At 34.2% G+C, this 16,290-nt stretch overlaps 2 protein-coding genes across 2 annotated transcripts; one reads left to right on the top strand and one right to left on the bottom strand.

The window, feature by feature from the left end:
* Window positions 1-3,349: 3,349 nt before the first annotated feature.
* On the top strand, window positions 3,350-7,290 carry HELRODRAFT_182825 (hypothetical protein; the record flags this gene model as incomplete). The annotated part of the gene is made up of 8 exons (XM_009033551.1): window positions 3,350-3,668; window positions 4,092-4,235; window positions 4,427-4,562; window positions 4,837-5,524; window positions 5,914-6,039; window positions 6,157-6,310; window positions 6,672-6,797; window positions 7,118-7,290. 8 exons carry the CDS (start codon window positions 3,350-3,352, stop codon window positions 7,288-7,290), a joined length of 1,866 nt encoding a protein of 621 aa, XP_009031799.1.
* A 2,382-nt stretch (window positions 7,291-9,672) lies between these two features.
* HELRODRAFT_91008 (hypothetical protein) lies at window positions 9,673-14,866 on the bottom strand (the record flags this gene model as incomplete). The annotated part of the gene is made up of 3 exons (XM_009033550.1): window positions 9,673-9,775; window positions 12,134-12,273; window positions 14,810-14,866. Coding segments are annotated over 3 exons (300 nt in total), but the record flags the coding sequence as incomplete, so codon positions are not given.
* Between the last annotated feature and the right edge of the window lie 1,424 nt (window positions 14,867-16,290).

Here is a 16,290-nt window from a genome sequence, read left to right as displayed (position 1 = left end):
CTGACAAACAAATCAAAGTCGAAATGAAGTTGAGAAAATTGATCTTCGTCAAATTTCACGTTGAAAGTATTTTTACGTACCATCAAATCATTTTTCACATTGCTGACGTGGTTGAAATTTTACTTCTTATTTTGAGTCCATATTTTAGAATCTTCCGCTGAGGGTAAGTCAGCTAGAATGTTTGACGATGCAGCGTGTCGGTTGACAAAACGGATGTAGACAACTTTGACGGGGGGTTCAAAATTTGAAATAAAACCTGCGAAAATTGCAAAATTTTGCCTGATGTAGCCAAAATTAGACTGGCAACTTTTTTGTTGTTTATTGAGCAAATTTTTGTAAATTTTATACTTAAAACTTTGTTTTGTGCGTAAAAACTGAGTTTTAATAAAAAAAAGGTTTTTAAGTTTGATTGATTTATTGATTGTTTGACCATGGCCCACCCGGACCCCCTCAGACCCACCCAGACCCCCTCGGACTCACCCGGACGACTCCTGGATTCAAAATTGGCATTTGTTGTTGAAAGAATTTTAAAAAAAACCATGGATATATATAAATAATATAGTAATAATATATATATTAAAAATATATATATATATATATTAAAAATAATATATAAAAATAATATATATTTATATCCATGAAAAAAACGCCGAATATATTAATGCGAATCATTCTTCGAACGATTTTATTTAATTTTGATTAACACTTATTATATTACATAAATTTTATTCTTTCAATGAATGTTTTTATTATGACGATACTAAAATATATTCACAAAATAATAATAATTATTATTGTTATTATTATTATATATAATAATTATATATATTATCAATTTTGCTATTATTATTATTTGCACATTCAAAATGAGTAAACGGATAGTATATGAATAATTTTTATCGAAGATAACAGTAGGATGATGGTTAAATTCCTCTCGAGTTCATCGATGATTAATTTAAATATTTGGGTGAAATATATGACTTCAAATGTAAAGTTGATTAAAAAAAAGAGCAATTCTAGAAAAGGTCGAATGGTAGGTTGGAAATAATGAACGTTTCAAATGCAACAACACAATGGAAACTCCAAATTGTAAACGTTGATCTCGTCTCGACTCTCATTCGAATAGCTTCAATGCGACATCATCTTGTTAACGTGAATAGAAAACAACATGGACTCGCTGTTAAGAAAACTTGTAAGAAACTGGCGATCTGTTTTGATAAGCAAAGAATAATTACATAAAAATCGACAACCAAGTTAAACAGAATGAATACAGTTGGCTTGAATGAACAAAACAGTCCTGAAGCAAAGCCAAGGAATATTGATAAAGTCGATCATAGCACGTCCTGTCATTTGTGCTCGAGAGATATTTGATTAGTCACGACAAATTCTCACACTGATTATAAACAACATCAAGTTGCACATCGAAGCCGATTGTAACATTTTTGCAGATGTCGATGGCAAGTCAGTTCTCAACTATTGACCTCACTCAGGCAAAGAAACAATTGAGATATTGAAATTGACAGTTTGTCACGAAACTTTTTTCGCTAAATCTTAAAGATTCAAAATTGTAACATACAAAAAAATCTCAAAAGTAACTCATCAAATGATTTTAAGATCTGCAATCTTTTGATTAATGCATATGAAGTTTCTCCAAAAGATTTTTATAATTTTCTTAAACTATCTTTAATAGAAATGTTTAGGTCTGACCGTTTCAGAGAGAGCTTTGTTATTTGAACGGCACCCACTTTTTATGGGATATATTGCGACAGAAATAAGAGTCGGTCCTATTTTTATATTATCAATTAATCTTTCTATTCATCTGCAGATGACGAGCATTGCTGATTATTCATTCATTTTAATTTTACAACTGACAAAACTTTTGTAATGACATATTGTTTTGTTTTCTTTCTATTCAAAATAAAAAAAATTACATTATTTTTATTACTACTATTATTATTCTACTACTTCTACTACTAATACTACTACTACTACTATTACTACTATTACTACTACTACTACTACAACTACTACTACTACTACCACCAACACTACTACTATTATTATTAGATCAACATCTTTATTATAAACAATGTTTACAAAACAATTTGTATACATTTTTTTAAAACTTCTTTCTGGCTCTTGACACGAAGCCACAACCTCCTGGTGAAATTGAACCGTCGGAAGGAACCTCCGATTGGCTGATCAGCTCACGTGCACCGCACCACTTGACTGCTGAACTTCGATAAACACAAACAACTTCACTTGAAGCGGTCATAAAACGAAACACAAGTGTTGTCGGTCTTGATGTTTTTGTTTGCTCGTCATTTTATCTCTTTACTTCAAGTAAGTAAAAATCTTTAAAAAAAATAGAAAGTGAAGTGCCATAAATATCTCGACGCGTCTATTTCAGTTTGAACTGTTCAGTTGCTGCTTCGGTACAAAATCTAGATTCTAACCATTAAACAACTGTACATAAAAATATTTTCAAGAGGTCAAATAATACTAAGAAGATATAAAACGCTATTGAAAATTTTTAATTTAATATGAATCGAATTTATGTAAAAGGCAATATTTCACCTTTACTTTAAAAAAAAATTAAATGAGTCTCATTAGAATAAGAAAATTATTTTAAAAAATGAAAAAACTTCTTGCCATCGAGTATTAAGCTGATCTTTACAGCAAATTTTAATAAAATATAACATAATTAAGTGACGACTCGCACAAATACGACATGATGTGTTCATAAAATTCAGGGCACAAGTGTGTGGCAGGCGGAAGATCAAACGAGGGTCACCTCAAGTGACGTGTGTGGCTGTGGGGTGGCGTTCAATTCAATACAATGCTCAACGTTGTAGCTGCAAAAAATTCTTAATCATGGTTATAAATAAACCAATTTAAAGAACTGGAACATAAAAATAAAACTACTGAAATTTAATTTTCAAATTTTGTGTTTGTGAGTTGGGAAGGTGTTGAACGAGACGTGATCAATTAATTGAGGTGTTGTTATAACGTTTTGTTATTTTTATTGAAACTCGTTGAGCATAGTCCACACCTCAAGCACATTTTTGTTGTTTGGTTGTTGCGCAAACGCATAATAAATAATAAATTTGCATCAAAACTTATGCGTCTTCATATAAATATGCTAATCAAAACATCCACTCATTAATGTCTATAAATTTCATCCTAGCTTTTATTTCTTGCATGGTATAAATTTTAAAACGTTTTAAAACTCATTAACGTTCGTGTTAAAAAAACGAAATAAATTTTATCACATTTAAAAATCCTGAAAAAAATTAATGCCTTTTTCGTAAAATTTGTTAGTTAGTGCATTTCATCAGTCAGTTTCAGCATGGATGGCGATGCAGGTGTTAAGAACAAATACTCAACTTTACCTACCAAAGAAACCCTCACCAACAACCACCACTCACCACCACCGAACAACCCAAACGATGTGAAGACAGCAGAACACGAGGACAACATGGAATCCAGTGTGGAAACTAAATGGAGTTGGGTGGTGTTGGTGGTGTGCATGTTGGGCACCACCATCATGGGCAGTTCCTTCGTCTTGTTCTCGCTTCTCTATCGCGACCTCGTCGAGGACTTCCAAACCACGTCAGCCGCCGTCGGCTGGGTCGGCTCCCTCTATGTCGCTTGCTCCAATGTTTTAGGTCAGTTTTTTTTTATTTCGACATTTTCTAATTTTGTTCCATTTAAAAGAAAACTTCACTCATTTAGTTCCTACTTTCACAAACTTCACATTGAATTTTTTTAAATTATTTTTTCTTGAATGCTTCGTGTCATCGTGGAAACATTTTAAAACTTGGAGTTCAACTTGCAAATAATCAAAAAAAGCAAACAAAATTGAAATCCTCGCAAGGCAAGTTTGAGGGGGAATTCAAGTTAAAATGTTACTTATAATTAAGAAAAATGTAATACCTATATAACATGAGATTATATAAAATCAAAAAATATTTAAAATTTCAATTTAAAAATAATTTTGATAAACTTTTCAAATTAATCATTTTCAGCATAATTTTCATAAAAGCTCAACAAAACTGAAAAATGATTTAATTTTGCCAATTTTTTTGTAGGAATAATTTTTGGGTTGGCCATGGACAAATTTGGCTGCCGAAAAGTGTGTGTGTGTGGCTCGCTCCTGTGCACCTTAGGATACTTCTTATCCTTCTTCGCAACCAATCTCTTCTATCTCTATTTCACTTACGGAATCATGGCTGGTGGGATTTTTTATTTTATTATTTTATTCAAAACGAAAAATCAAGTCACGCACCTCCACACCTATTTCGCCTAATGTTAAACTTTCAATACCAACAAGACATAAGACACACGTAACCGAACTAAGTAATTTTAGGTCTTAACTAACCATTTTGAAAAATAAAATATTAACGATGGAGTGTTGAAAACAAAGGAACGGGTTTGGGCATGATAGTGACGACGTGCAACATCAACTCGATGAAGTACTTCGACCGGAGGAGGCCGTTGGCCGGTGCGCTGGTCAGTGGCGGCTTCTCCATCGGCTCCATCCTTGTCGGGCCCGTCATGAAGTTATTCTTCTGCAAGCTCTTTTTCGAAATATTTTCAATATGAAATAATTATTCTGTGTTAAATTGTTTCTTAATAAACAAATTCTAGAAAAATTGATGGACATTTTTTAGAATTTGCGATCTCTGATGCCACTTAATTATTCCATTTTTTTTCTTTTTATATTTGTATTCATATTTTCCCGCATAAAAAACTTTTGGTAATAACAAACAATATTCACAATTAGTTACTAAAAGCAGCTGAATATTGACGAACAATATTTTGAAATGTGTTCAGGTACATTTTTGAGGCGTACAATTGGCGGGGCTCCTTCGTCATATTCGCCTGCCTAACTCTGCAGATGACTGCAGCGGCTGGTTTTGCATTCAGACCCGTAGAAAATTTGAGTTCAAAGAAAAACATGAAAAAAGTGAAAGGCGTTCGTGAACGTGATGAAATAAAACTAAAAAATGAAAAATGTCTCCCGAAATTCAATGAAGATTGCATACAAAACGAAGATGACATCAAAGTTTTCAAAGAAAAATTTTTAAAAACAAGATCTCTATACAACATCTTCTACCCAGCAACTTTTGGAGAAGAAACAAGCGATAGAGAAATTGACTTTTCGTTAGCAGCATCAAAAAAGTATAAAAGTCTCGATCTGCTTAAAAGTCATCCAACTTCAAATAAAAACATTGTTAGCAGATCAATAGCCAAGTCGCTGAGCAATTCTAACTTCAATCACCTTCAAGCCGAAACAACGAAGAACACGAATTCAGTGATGACTTTTGAGAGGCAATCGTTTCTGCAGCTGCTGACGAGCGCAGATCTGTTCTGCTACCTGCTGAGTTGTTTGTTTCTGTATGTCGGTGCGCAGGCCTACATGCAGCACATGCCGAGCAGGGCTATCTCCCTCGGCATCGACCGCTCACTCGTCCCCTACTGGCCCGTCACCTACAACGTCGTCGCTGGCCTCATGAAGACGGTCAGGTCCAATTACTCTCTTTGTATTTACTAATAATCAAAGTGTGCGTGGTTTATAAGAAGTTGAAGAACTTTTTCAATTACTGTATTGTACTGTTAAACTGTATTGTTGTCTTATATAACAATTATTATAAACTGATGTTTAAAATTTATTCACCAGAGCATTCATCTATTTGAATTTATAATTTATTCATTCATTGAATTGAATCTGTTCAGAACGTTTAGAAGAAGGGGGATGCCTTCATCTTAAGTCGCTGGAGTTTGTTATAAAAACTGTTTTGAGGCGTTACCACCACCGATGTTTTGGCGGAACGCTCATTTCAAGATGCAGCGTTCGCGGGGGCTTTATTATAGATAGAAAATTTTAAATCAACTCACAACGTTCAAAAGACGATCGAAGCCTCGGAATCTCCTGATGGCGTCCAAATGAGCAGGTGTAAAAAGTTTCAACCTCACCGCGCAGTGGAAAGTTTTTTGAAAAGTCGATTAAAAAATTTTTACTGTAGAGACGAGCATGTGAAGTTAATGTGGGCGCTGTAAAATGTGAGGAAGTCGTGGCAACTTTTAAAATTAAATGCCGAATAAAATAAAAAACTTGAATTTCAAAAATTGGTGACTTTTTGTTGCAACCAGGTGAGTGGGGTCATCGCCAACCGACCAAATGTCAACCGAGGATTAATATTTTCAATGGCAGTTCTTGGAATGGGTCTGTGTCATCTGTCCCTGCCCCTCTTCCGCTCCTTCGTCATGATGGTCATTCACGGCTGCCTCGTTGGCTTCTGCTCTGGTCAGTTCACTATTCCTTCTTTCATTCATTCATTTTGTTTCTCTTTCATTCATTCATTCATTCATTCATTCACTCATTCATTCACTCATTCATTCATTCATTCATTCATTCACTCATTCACTCATTTTTATTCTTCATTTTTTATATTTCGTCCAGCAGTACTTGTTTGGAGTTTTTCTTTTGAGCGTTTGATCGAACGCAAATGAATTTCTCTATGAGTATTTGAACAAATTAAAATCACGAAACTTACGTGCGAAAATTTTTATGAATTTGAAGCAAACCGATAACAAAAAACTAAATCTTTTGATTCGAAAAATATAATTTTGGGTGAAAAATTCATTTTAACCTGACCTCCGTGAAGGGTTTATATTCAGTTTGTTCATAACCATCGTGGTGGACATGAAGGGGGTGGTGAACGTGACGCGGACCCAACCGATGACGACCTTCAACTTCGGGGTGGGAGCCCTCATTGGCACGCCCTTTGCAGGTCACCTCAACCACCTACTTTCTCACTTCTGATTAATTAATTTTTTTAGATTCAAGTTTGGAATTTATTAAATAAATGGTAAGCCTTATAATCCCACTTAGTGGAAGTAATCAGGATTAATTTTTTATTCTAATCTTAGTTTTCCTGAGATTCATATATTTCCTTTTATATTTTTTCACTAACGTGCTAAATCCAAAATTGTTTCAACCTATAATTTAATTTATTAAATAAAATATTGTATAGCATTTCAAATTTACAAACTGATCAAATGATTGCCCTATGAAAATAAAATATTTAATTTTAAAAATAATATTATTCAGGATTTTTATTTGACGTCACGGAGAATTATGACGTAACATTCATCGTGACTGGCACCATTTTGTTGTTTGGAAGTTTTTGGAGCTTCGTGTCGGTGGTGCTTCGGGGCAGGGCAAGGAGAAGAATGGGAGGGGTTGTGTCTGCGGGGGCTCCAAATCATCCTTCAGCAGTTTAATTTTCCACATTTGATTCCGGCATGAATTGTATGCAGAAAGTGCTTTTGCCTGCTAAGTGCTGCAACTTGACACGATAATAAATAAAATAAATTAGGAAGGATGAAGCAAAAATAATTCACACACAAACAACACAGCCATACCAGAAAAACTACTTCCCAAAATAGGTGCCTGAGTTAGTTATTAAAACTGTACGTAATTGAAAGAAGGATGTTTTGCTTCTGAGCTGGCACACATTCCCACACTCTTCAAAATCAACTCGTTATGAGACGTCATCATACTTGTCTGTGGGATGAAACCAAACTTGTACGTTGTAGACCAGATTCTTGTATTTCAATCAGTCATAAAAGCTTGATAATTTAAAAACACACCAACACCTCCCAAATCAAAGATTTCTAATTCATAACCCTGTTTGAAGCTTGGTAAAATAATAATCCTCATTCATTAGTTACACATCGTGCAGTTCTCGTTCTCTGTTATTGTATACAAATTTCTCATGTTTGCTTACTTACTAAGTTATAGAATATACAATACAAACATTTTCCATGCCATGTTTTTATAACTGGACTTATTAATTGTGTTGATGCCATGCATTTCACTTTATTTAACTTTATTTAAAAGTGTGAATGGACGAATGAGTTAATGAATTAAGTACTGAATAAAAAGTTTGTGTTTTGTGAAAATAAAATAACAAAAACACACATCAAGGTTTCAGCTTCAATTTATTAAAAATTAATCTATCAACCTCTTCTTAGAAAATGAGCACTGAATTCCAATAAACTGCCGGTTGCGAATGAAAGGTTGGACGCGCACACACATACACACATATACACGCACACATACACACATATACACGCACACATACATGCACATGATAATGTTATGTGATGGCAGCCTGCGATGAAGAGTAACACAAACAAACGGATGTGGAGATGATGGCACGATGGTGTGGGGAGGATGATGATTCGTTTCTCAGTATTTAATAATTTCCACCAATGATTCGTTAAATTAGAAACTGTTCTTGCCAGCTGTCTGAGATGTTGTGTCGATGAATGTTGAACGTTGCATGCAGCCTGAATAGCCATCGTCCGTGCATGCCAGCTAGTTCGGTGAGTCGTAAAGAACTCGAACGATTATAACTTCGGACCAGATGTTTTTTTAGAACAAAAATACTTTAATGATTTTAAACGAGTTTAGAACAGGTATCTGAAATGTTAATAAAAATTTTGTCCTAATATAAGCAAAAGATGGATTAAACGACATTCAGAAAAACCAGAAAAACGGATAAAAAAATAAATGAATGAAAAAATAAATGAATAATAAAAACAAAAAAAACAAATGATCAAATTTGGTAAAAATTTGAAATATTTTCAAGCATCCATCAGAAAATTTCACTGCAAACTTGAGAGGAGCAGATGATTCGCATCTGTTGATGTTAGATGAGCTCTGAAATATTTACTGCTTAATGTTGAAATTGGTCAGGAAGGAAAACAAACATTCATATTTTGAATATTGAAAGAAACATTCACTACCTTCATGTCTCAGCAAGCATTCGCACCGCTCTTGCCGATCCTCAAAGTGATTACTATTGTTCCAATTCGATATGAACACTCCATTCGTATGAGTCATTTCGACCAGACATCATAAATTGAAAAATTATCTTTGTTTTGAAGTTTTTACAAAAAACTTCTTCTTATCAAAATCTTAAAACAGTCACACAATTATCACATATCCATTTTAAATATTCCCATCAATAAATACATACAAAAACACAAGCACACACACACATATACATATATATATATATATAACTACCAAAACCAACACCAATGTTATAACTTCAATGATCTCTATATTTCAAACATCAGTGTTGTAGCTTCCAACAATCGCGATCATCGTCATATCTTTGTTCTTCCGTATTGTATTGTTCAAGACTCCCGATAGATGTGCACAATTGCTTCAAACGCAAACTTTGCTGAACGTTCATTTGAATGCCAACTGCAATAGAAACACTAAACTAATCCAAGTAACTACATAAATCACAATTACAACTCCTCTTCAAACCTCGCTACTGACTTCGCTACTCCTGTCCTTCATATACAAGAGATTCTGACAATTTAAATATTGCAAATATAACAAAGATAACAAAGACAACGAATAATCATGATAACGAATAATATAGCTCAATTTGACCATAGTTGCAGTTATAACAATATACACAATTATTTATTTATTGATACACATATACATGTCAGCTCTATTAGCAAAGTGGTTTTTGAACTCGAGGTCTCCATTCAATGGGTTATTATGAAATGATGGAGCGATAGCAGATGGATGTGCTTAAAATGGACTCAACAAACATTACTTCATTATTAATGTTGACATTAACCAACATGATGCCACAAACGCACACACGCGTAAACACAAACACGTACACAGACACACACACACGCACACAAACAATCAAACACACATGCACCAATGCAGCTATGAACTTCAGATAATTTTAAAAACAACATAGATACGCACAGACACAAACAATTCCACAAATGCATGAAAATATACAAAGGCACAAATGAAAAATAAATACACACCAACATTCCAGAACATGTACAAACACACACATAAGCATACAAACAAATGTTTAATGATGTGAACCACACATGTAAACATGAACTTCAACACAAACAAACCACATTAGATAGATAAATGGTGAACCCTGTCCAGCAATTGTAAACACTTCCCATGCACTTTCCATCTTTCGTCATCAACACAACATTACTGCGTAATTCATTTGCACTCCCAGGCCGTCAAATTGATTTCAACAATTAAAGTTCCAACCTATGCATAGGCGTTCAATTGTACAAATGTAGAACAATCATCATTATTCCTCCATTCCTCCACAAAAATGCATGTGCATAAACAAATGCAAACAAAAAAGATACGAACGTTTTTCTTCGTTTCTCAACCTCCAACTGAAATTGACTTTCAAGTTTGGAACTGGGCACTGAGCAATATAAAAAGGTTGTGTGGGACCGTCGCATTCCACTCGTTCAATGGAAACCAGAGGGTCATTTAGGATATTAGGTCGTAGGGGATGGATGGAATTTAAATTGATTATTTTTTTCTATAAACTTTTTGTCAAATTTTAATTGAAAATTGTATTCCACTTCTAAAAGACTTATTGTAGATGGCTTCTTTGTTATTAGCAAATTATTACTAATTTGAACTTGGATATTTAGAGTTCCAGTTAAAAATATTTAAATGTTTTAATTTGAACATCAGTTTAAAACATCTGATTTCAGTCTGAAGTTGTTTGATAATTTTATCTTAAAATAGCATGTCTTACCACATAATTCAATAAGTTGGTAGAAATATGTAACTTGATACATAGAAATTTGAAACGCGACGAACTCACCATAACATAACTTCACTGTAACTGCTGCTGCTGCTGCTGTAACGATTCAACTTTGTACCTTCTTGTTTTGCCTTTGAAATTGTCTTCTTTTGTTTTGTTCACTCAATAAAATTCTTAACGTTTGTTTAAGAAGTGACGTTTTCTTTAAAACTATGCTAAATAAAGAGTTTGTGTGGCGGTAGGTTGTTTTTTTGTTTGCTGTGATGTCGAAAGATGATTATGTCGTTGTGTGTGTGTGTGCGTGTGCGTGTGTGTGTGTGTGTGTGTGTGTGTGTGTGTGTGTGAGTGTGCAAGTTTGTGTTTGATGGGCGATTGTTTTTTTGTTGATGTTTGTACGTGGTGCATGTTTGTATAAGAATTACTAAAGAAAGAACTTGTTGGTATAAAATTGGTTGTTGTTGTTGTTGATGTTGTCGTTGATGTTGATGTTGTTGTTATTAATGTTGTTGTTGTTAATGTTGTTGTTGTTTATGTCGCTTGTTTTATTTTTGTTCCATCGACAAATTGGGTTCGTTCCCAGCCATGAAGTGTTCACAAACAGCAGCCGGAAAATGTCAACGAACTCATCAGACAGCAAATAAAACCAACTAACTTCACTGGCCGACATAAAATATGCGAATTAATTTTTTGCGACATAATGTAAACGAAAATAATGCGACGGTTGCATCTGTAACGCGTGGGTCGGCCGCGTACGAAACTCACTGCCCACTCAGTCGATGTTTTATTCTAAAATTTTATAAAGAGGAACAATTTTATATCAATCTGTATCTGAATTTGCGAACCAAAGTAAACTAAGATCCTCCTATAATGGAGATCATGTGCTTCCAAGGTTGAATTTTGGTAAAAGAATATCCTCAGTTTTGGCAGCACACATTTTGAATGATCCATTCGTAGAACTAACGAGAATTGACAACATGACCCGCCAGGTTTTCAAGAAGCATTTGAGAAGTCTCAACAATCCACAGGGAAGGTAGCGCTTCTGAGGTTCTCTCTGCACAAGTCATGCGATGTAATATGTACGATACTTCTCTTGATCTGTTACGCAACTTTGCACGCTAACTCAGCATGGCCGTACATGAATCATTCTCCCATCCGAAAATGTTAGAGGTAATTTTTTTGGAGATGAAATTGAAGCTGAGATGAGAAGATGAGGATGGTTGGTGACGTAGTGGGAGGTTGCTGCACAAAAGTTGTACAGTTTGCTGAATTTTTTCTCAAACTCGAGTCTTTACGTCTGCAATGCAATTATATTCATATAGGCTGTTATGAGTTCGTTTGTGTTCGTGTGAGGCCACTGCCTCACGTCCCTAGTATTTGTTTCGAGATGATGCGTGTCATGTTGAATTATTAATTATTCTCTGTCTTTATTAATCGACCAAAATTTTAATATTCGGTAGAAATAATGTTGTCTATTTGTTTCTACACACACACACACACACACACACACACACGCACGCACGCACACGCACACACACACAACACACAGATACACATACGTACATACACACACGCATGCACACACAACCACACAACCACACACACACACAACAGAATAATATATATGTTTCTGTGTGAGTGTGTTTGTGTGAGTGTGTTTTTGCAGTTCATATGTTTTCCAAATTTTAACCGATAAGTCCACTTGTTTCTAAAAGTTATTTCATTTTAAAGTGACAATGTGGCAAGTGACAAACTTGTAACAAAAAGCAAAAAATTTCATATCATATTCGTCAGAACCTTGGAAAATAATTTAACTACATTATTTAACTGTTTTATTTATGATATTAACTTGATTGGCATGTGGAGACAAAAAATTGAAATATTAAAATTTTTGATTGAAATGTTTAATTCCCCGATGAAGATTTGATGCTTGAACGATGAGCAGCTAGCAGCAGCAGCAGCAGGTGGATGAGTTGATTTACATTCGGCGGGTGCAGCACAACTCACTTCAAACAGTTCAGCATTGAGAATGTTTGCCCCGTCCATCAAAGGTTTTTAAGGTGTGTAAAAATTTATTAAGCAAAAAAAGTTTCAAATAATTTTTTTCTTTCAAATTTAATTTTATGTTCAGCCGATTTTCTTTTGATTTGAAAAAATGTATAACTTATATGGTCCTGTAATCAGTTTAAAATTTGTGCTTGCAGCTCAGTTTTTGCAAACCGTTGATTTATATAAAATTCTTTTAACAATTTTTACTAGCTTCATATTCTTAATTTTTCTTTTCAAATTTTTAAAAATGATTCTTTTATATCTATTTGATTTGTTTCAATTTTGAAATTTTGTAGACATGCACATTTTTTTAACTTTCCATCGTCAAATGTTTAATCATTTTATTTGCGCATTTGGCGTTTCTATAATTTCAATTTGAATGCAAAGTTTGGAAGGTGCGGGTTGGAAGGGATTCAATTTTTTCAACGATCGAAGCAGCACCGCCCAAGAGCAGCGCTTGACATCAGTTGGAAGCTGCTGAGTAGTTTGCAATTTGCTGGCGGGGCTCGCTCGAATGCACAACCAATGTTGGAGAGCTGGTCAATAACGTTTGGTTAACAATTAATTAATTACTTAGTTACTTAACTAATTAATTAATTTAGTTTACAATTGTTTGTTAGCTAATTTATTAGTTAATTACGATTTGGCTCAATATATATTTAAAATTAGTCTTTCAATTTTAAAGTTATTTAAATAGTGTAATACAATGAAAATTATCGATGAAGATAATTTTCAATGTAATCTTGATGTACGTGCGATAATTTGTTTAAAACCATCCATCCGAACCTCCTACCAGAAAAAACTGCCTCCAGGTGGCACTTGGCACGAAGTGCACCTGAACTCACGTGCAAAGTTTGCTCGTTTGAAATGTGTCAAATTCAAACAACAAGATGTCATTTTATATTAGGAACAAGGCCTTAACAGAAGATATTTTAAATTTAGGGACAAGTGGAAAACAATTGAATGGGCATTATGCGTCAAAAGCAAATTTTTATTTCTATGAGCTTTCAAGATTTAAAACTATGAACTACGCGTAATAAAACTTTATTTTAAAAATAATTATTTAAGCAAAATTTAAAATTTCTAAATTTCGTTCTTTAACGAAATTTCAAAAACTTAAAAACATTCACAATTTATCAATCAAATTCGTGTTCAAGTACTTTCAAATAATAATAAAAAAAAAGTTCTATCCACACACTAGCACGACTCTTAATTAACGGCCAGTAATCAGCTGCCGTTCCAAAAAATTGTCGGTAACCCAAACAAAAGTTTTATCCTCAAATTCGTTCCATTCAACAAACAACCACAAAAAGCATCAAGTGCTGTAGGCATGAAAATAAATTTATGCAAAAAAGTAATGAAACAATGTGTAGTAACTTTTTGGGCTGTCTTTCACCCCAAAACCTTTTGAGTGTTGAATTTATTTAATGAATGCAAACAGTTTAGCAGATATAAAATTAAATATGATAGATCAGCAGATAACATGCTCAAAATATAAAAACGCACTTCAATACATTAATTCCACCAATATATCAATAACTTAGATGACGTCATTCACAGACCTTTCCAATGCTAACAGCAGCACACACACCAGGCTTGCAATTAGCGCCAACATCGCTCGCCACTTAAATCATCGCATGATTGCTCTCCTGTTATCTCCAAGTATGAAACGTTCCAATCCAATCGTACAGGCTTCCCCATTCACACAAACACCAAGCAAACACTTGCAATGCACACACCTACACGTTCAGACGTGTGTTCGCACCAGAGGGTAGCCACGGGGGGCTTGGGGCTGAAGCCTATCCACAATGGGAAATTTTGCTAAGGTTAAAGCTAAATTGAATAAAAACTCTTTGTGACGTTGTAAACACTGGAACTGAGAACTGTTTTCAATACACACAATGATGAAATTGAGCAGAATTTTATACAAACCACGGGTTTTAATAGAAAAATTTAAATTTCTTAAAAACTGTGTCGTAAGCAGAAAAATAAGGTCGCTGGCTCGGGCTTACAAATTTAAGCCTCCCCAACAAATTTTTGACTGCCACCGTTCACACGTGCAAGCAAGCAAACAAACAGAAACAAACACTTACCTCCACCTAAACTATCAAACAAACAGATACATACACAGACGCACATGCACACATTTTAACATACACACACACACACACACATCTATCTAACTAAAAAATCATGCACGCATCTAGACGCACGCAGAAACACGTGTGCAGACAGACTTGAGATATCCAGATACGTTAGTTGGCTGCTCAAGCACACAGACGCGCGCGCACAAACACATACACTGCCAGATGTGATGATGAATTCAGTAACGAGAATTTAGTAGCTCGAGTGAGAAATGTAAATGTTGGTGTGGTTTTTCAATGCTGAAAATCTAACAGTTAGTATTGAATATTATATAAATTCATCGATGTTTTAATAACGTTTGAAGCTCTTACATCTTGTGAACGTGTATTGCGATAGTTTACACCTGTGTGACGTATCATACGCAGTAGAATGTATGCTACGTTATCAAAGGACAGGATGGAACACAGAACATTGGATAAAACAGTTCACAGCATCTTCAAAACTTCAAAATAAACATTGAAAACAACGCTTGAAGATACTCAGTCCTCATTATCCTCCTTAACTTAAACAAACGAGCTCTAATGGGAAGCACATGTTCGTCACTGCCGCATCGCATAACAACGCGAGTGACGTGAAAAACTCTAAGTAGAAACTAATTTATGATTGGTTACGTCTTCAGCAAATAGTGAAACATCTTCTTTCCTACTTTCTCTCACTCAAACGCTGCAATCGTATTCCTTCAAATTTGATGATATTTTTGAACTTGTACTTCAACCCAACTGCAGATTTGAACAACCCAGCTACGAATTTGAAACAACAGCCTTAATTGTGAGACAGACACCAATCATGACTGACGGTGAAAAAATTACTGCTGATGATTTATGACGCTGAAGAACTCTCATTAATACAACATGATGCAAATATTTAAATCTTTCAATTTAATTAACAAATCACTTCCTGGAACAACTTCTCAACTTCTAAAATTTCATTTCATTTGTTCGAACATCATCAATTTTTATTCACAATGATTTTCATGGAACCACAGAAAAACTTTAATTTGATATCATATCTGGTAGTATGAATTATATGACTATACACTAATATTTTAAGCAATTCAATATAGTTGCAACTGTGTGCTTCAATCTGTTAGAACACAATCGACTAACCACTGGATGTTCAATGAGAATTTCAATGTGATTGAAAAGAATAAACTTCATTCTTGGTAGCAATCAAAAATTTATTGTTCAGTCAGAATGTACCGAAATAATTTATCGTAACTTAATTAAAACTCAACAAGTCATCAATATCAATAAATTAAATACAGACAGACCGGAATTAACCCGGTTTCAATTATGAACTCGTTTGTAAAGTTGATGGAACCTGTCAAACGTTTCCAACTCGTAACAAATCTCTCTCCAATTAATAATACATTTGTGGCAAATTGCTGCTACTAAGTTGGCTTCATACATCGCTTTGTTTATTTTTTTTATATTAACTGGCGTTCAACTACTAA

This window comes from Helobdella robusta (genome assembly GCF_000326865.2).
Source record: "Helobdella robusta unplaced genomic scaffold HELROscaffold_93, whole genome shotgun sequence".
NCBI lineage: Eukaryota > Metazoa > Annelida > Clitellata > Rhynchobdellida > Glossiphoniidae > Helobdella > Helobdella robusta.
This window is presented reverse-complemented; position numbering and strand designations above follow the sequence as displayed.